The 3542-nt window shown below is 39.6% G+C and overlaps 1 protein-coding gene across 1 annotated transcript in view; it reads right to left on the bottom strand.

Moving 5' to 3' along the window:
- LOC104076215 (lamin-B1-like) overlaps window positions 1-3272 on the bottom strand; it is a gene marked incomplete at both ends in the record, with an annotated part of 3854 nt that extends 582 nt beyond the window's left edge. Inside the window, 3 exons of the mRNA XM_009577003.1 lie at window positions 938-1108; window positions 2127-2252; window positions 3116-3272. Of these exons, the coding sequence (XP_009575298.1) occupies window positions 938-1108; window positions 2127-2252; window positions 3116-3272 (454 nt within the window). The remainder of the gene's footprint in view (window positions 1-937; window positions 1109-2126; window positions 2253-3115) is intronic.
- Between the last annotated feature and the right edge of the window lie 270 nt (window positions 3273-3542).

The raw sequence follows: 3542 nt of genomic DNA, 5'->3' as shown, positions 1-3542 counted from the left end.
ATGTTATTTTTTTAATCCTTCCTGCTGAACCCTGCCACATCCACTTGAGCAGCACCACAGACTTACTATTGAACTTGCAGTTGCAGATGAAATGGAATCTAAAAACCCTTTTTTAGAATAAAAGTCAAAACGTAGAGAAACAGTACGCCTGAAGAGAGGGAACAAGAAAGCCTCAATTCTGAAAGCACTTTTAGACTAAAAAAACAGAAAACAAATTTTTGGCTAGATCTTATTTTAAATAAGTTTTTCCAAGTCAGATTGAAGCCCTGAAGATACGCAACTGCACACTCTTAGGACTGCAAAGACTGAAGTCTAGCCAATAAATTCAGTTTTCTGCTCTAACATCCCTCCTTGTTTTTAAAAACATTAACTGCAGCAAGTGCAGCCACAGAAACCAGGTTCAGTTGAGACATCAGGACCCCTTCCTGACAGAAATGCTGAATCACAGTAGAGGGAGGAAATTAGGAAGTATAACTGATCTCAGCTTAAGTATGCTTCCTCTCTACAAGAGTGAGAAGCAGAAATCATTGGGTGTGGTAGAACTTTCACATGTTTTGTACAGGGTCAGAGGATTCAGGATGCTGTCTTCTCAGCAAGCCCTCTTATGAAATAATTTTGGTACAAAATACGGGACACCTTACTGATCATTGAGACTATGTTACAGTTGACAGGTACATGAACTTTCCTTGAATTCATGGTAATCCCAGTACTACTCACTTCTTCCCCCCGCAGTTCACCTTGACACAGCGCTCCCTACTCTTACATTATCGTACTTCCGGAGGATTAAACCTGCTCCCAAAAATGAGACCTCAGAATGGCAATTTTAAACCAAGCTCCATAATAAAATCCTCTGAAATGCAAGTAATTAGGGTATCCTGACATTAAATAAAACAAAAATAAAAGTACGTCAGACAACTGTATGACAAGCTTTTCTCACTTTGGCATGGTAAGTCTGTTCAAGCTCTTCTTTGTACAGCTTCACTTGTGCATCGTGCTGCTCTCTTATTTCACAAAGGGCTTGGGCCAGTTTATGTTCATATTCTATTTGACGCCCAGAATCAACCTCAACTAAGCGAGTTTCATGTTTCCTTCTTGTTTCATTGATTTCCTACGAAAAACAGAAAAATAAAATAACTTTCAGTAAATGAGACTAAACAAGTTTTAGAAGACTATCCGCTGAGCAGACAGCGATGCAGATTTTAGCTGGCCTTGTGGATCAGCATTAGATTAGTTTGTCCGACATTGAAACTTCCAGTAGAAACACAGGAGCATTTCCCCAGTCTGATACGCATAGGACCTTATTTTGCAATAGTCAGTCATTGCAATAAGAGCTAGGATACCGTCAGCATGTAAAGTCCCATTTCCTTCTGACAGTTGCCTGCGCTTTCAACAAATGCACATCAATATGATTGGATTTTAGAAGTACATCCCCCCTCTTCTTTAGGTTTCTTCCATGCTTGCACAAAACAAAATTTTATTTGTATGATTGCCCCCGGTCTCAGGAAAAACGGATTCCAACAACATGAACAAAGCTGAAAATACGACGAGCAAGCAAATGTGCACACAGAACAAAAGAGACTATGGCTACGTTTGTTACTGCTCTAAGGTTCCTCCTGGAAAGCCTCAAGTACTACAAGTGAAAGGGAGAGTGGCAAGAAAAGGCTCTAAAAGACAAATACTCATCAACTTCTGTTCCCATTATTCAAAAGCATCCTATTAGAAAGCTCTGAAATTAAAACCCAGTACAATTCCATAGCGTCTGTTTGAGCGTCCCTCTCCACCTTATTTCCCATAAAGGGATTATGCGAGAAATTAACCCACTTTCTCATTACTGTGAAAAGACATGTACATTGCAATACCATGGGCAGAATTTAACACGAAACAACATGATACATGAAGCTATTTTATCACAAGAGCTCTGCGTTAACATCATTTTGCTAGGAAAAAAGTTGGAAATCTTCCAGCTGGAATAGAGGTAAGTCCTGCTCTGAGTCAGAGTTCAGACCAGATGACTTCCTGAGGTCCCTCCCAACCTAAGCTATTTTAGTATTCTAGAATGACACCCTCCCCCCCCAAGTTGTCTTCTCCCCTTTAAAAATGTGAATTCTTGAGACTAAAGCATTTACCTCCTCATACATAGTTTTACGGAATTCCAAGTCCTCAATGAGACTCTGACAACGGTTTTCAAGATCCACCTTCAGTAAGGTTTCATTTGCAAGCTGTTCCTTGGCAGCAGCTAAAGAAATCTCAAGCTTTGAAAAGAAAAAAAAGAAATAAAAGAATCAAGACAACAATGATTATGTAGCAGAACTCACAGACCACAAGGACCTCAGCTACCTAGAAGTACAGCTAACTTCATGTTATGGTTGAACTTAACAATCAAATCCAATATTTACACCACTAATGTCTTTTTCCACCCCTTTTGCCATCGCTTGCACAAGTGAGTTCTGGGTATTTCACACTGGTAACTACCATTAAAATGCTACTTACCAATCTTCCTTACAAAACTTCAGTTTTTCTACATGGCAAAGACCAGTTTCCTGGTCTCCTCAAGTCATCCTCTTGAGGGGCTGTTGCTTACGATCACAAATCATGTGTTTCAAAGGATTAACAAAACTAGCACAAGACTTTTTTTCCCTCTTTGTTCTACCAGATGCCCAGAAGATGGAGAACCACGGGCAGAACTAAAAGGAGGGCAGAGAATCACAAACTGTTACTTGTCAGTTATTCCTTATCTGTATTTGTGAAGTCCATCTCTTCCCCCGAAACAGTTCTACAATTTGTCACGTTTATTTTGACTCTTGACCTGCTTTCTTCAACCTAAGTACCATCCCTTGCAATTGCAGAGTCTGCAATTTTAAAAGCACTCTATCCCACCATTCACGTTATTAATAAACTGAACAGTACTGGACACAGACACCTACGCAATACTGCTTCCAATGTTGATAGGGAACCACAGGTTGTTCTAGTTGAGACTAGATGACAGGTTTGCATTCATTTTTCAGCTACGAAGTTGCATTTTACCAGAATTACAGCTCTTACTATGGATGTATTATACATAAAAACACCTCATTTGCTGACAGAAGCTTGATGGTTAAGTATTTTCTCTTCTTACCTGTACAATTTGATCTTTTAAATCCTCATTTTCGCCTTCCAGACTTTTCTTATCACCAAGGGCTGTGGCCAGTGCAGCTTCTTTAGAATTGAGGGCTGCTTCAAACTCTCGAAGTTTGACTTGGGCTCCATTAAGATCAGATTCCTTTTTTGCATAGCTGGAATAAATCAGAAAAAGTGGTAGGAAAGTCTAGAAATGCCCCCAAAGTAGACAGCTGACTAAGAAAACAAGGTGCAATCTGAATCTTCAACTTAAGAGGCACCCAACAAAACCATTTTGTCTTGGCTTAATTTACCCTAATTTAAATCAACTCCTCAGTTGGGCTTTCTCATCTGATATAACTATGGCTTAATATTTTGCTCGGGATGTAGAAATCTAAATGTAGGGGAAAGGCAGTGTCAAACAAGTCAGAGATGTACACGGAAAG

This window comes from Fulmarus glacialis, unplaced genomic scaffold (assembly GCF_000690835.1).
Source record: "Fulmarus glacialis isolate BGI_N327 unplaced genomic scaffold, ASM69083v1 scaffold10974, whole genome shotgun sequence".
NCBI classification, from domain to species: domain Eukaryota; kingdom Metazoa; phylum Chordata; class Aves; order Procellariiformes; family Procellariidae; genus Fulmarus; species Fulmarus glacialis.
This window is presented reverse-complemented; position numbering and strand designations above follow the sequence as displayed.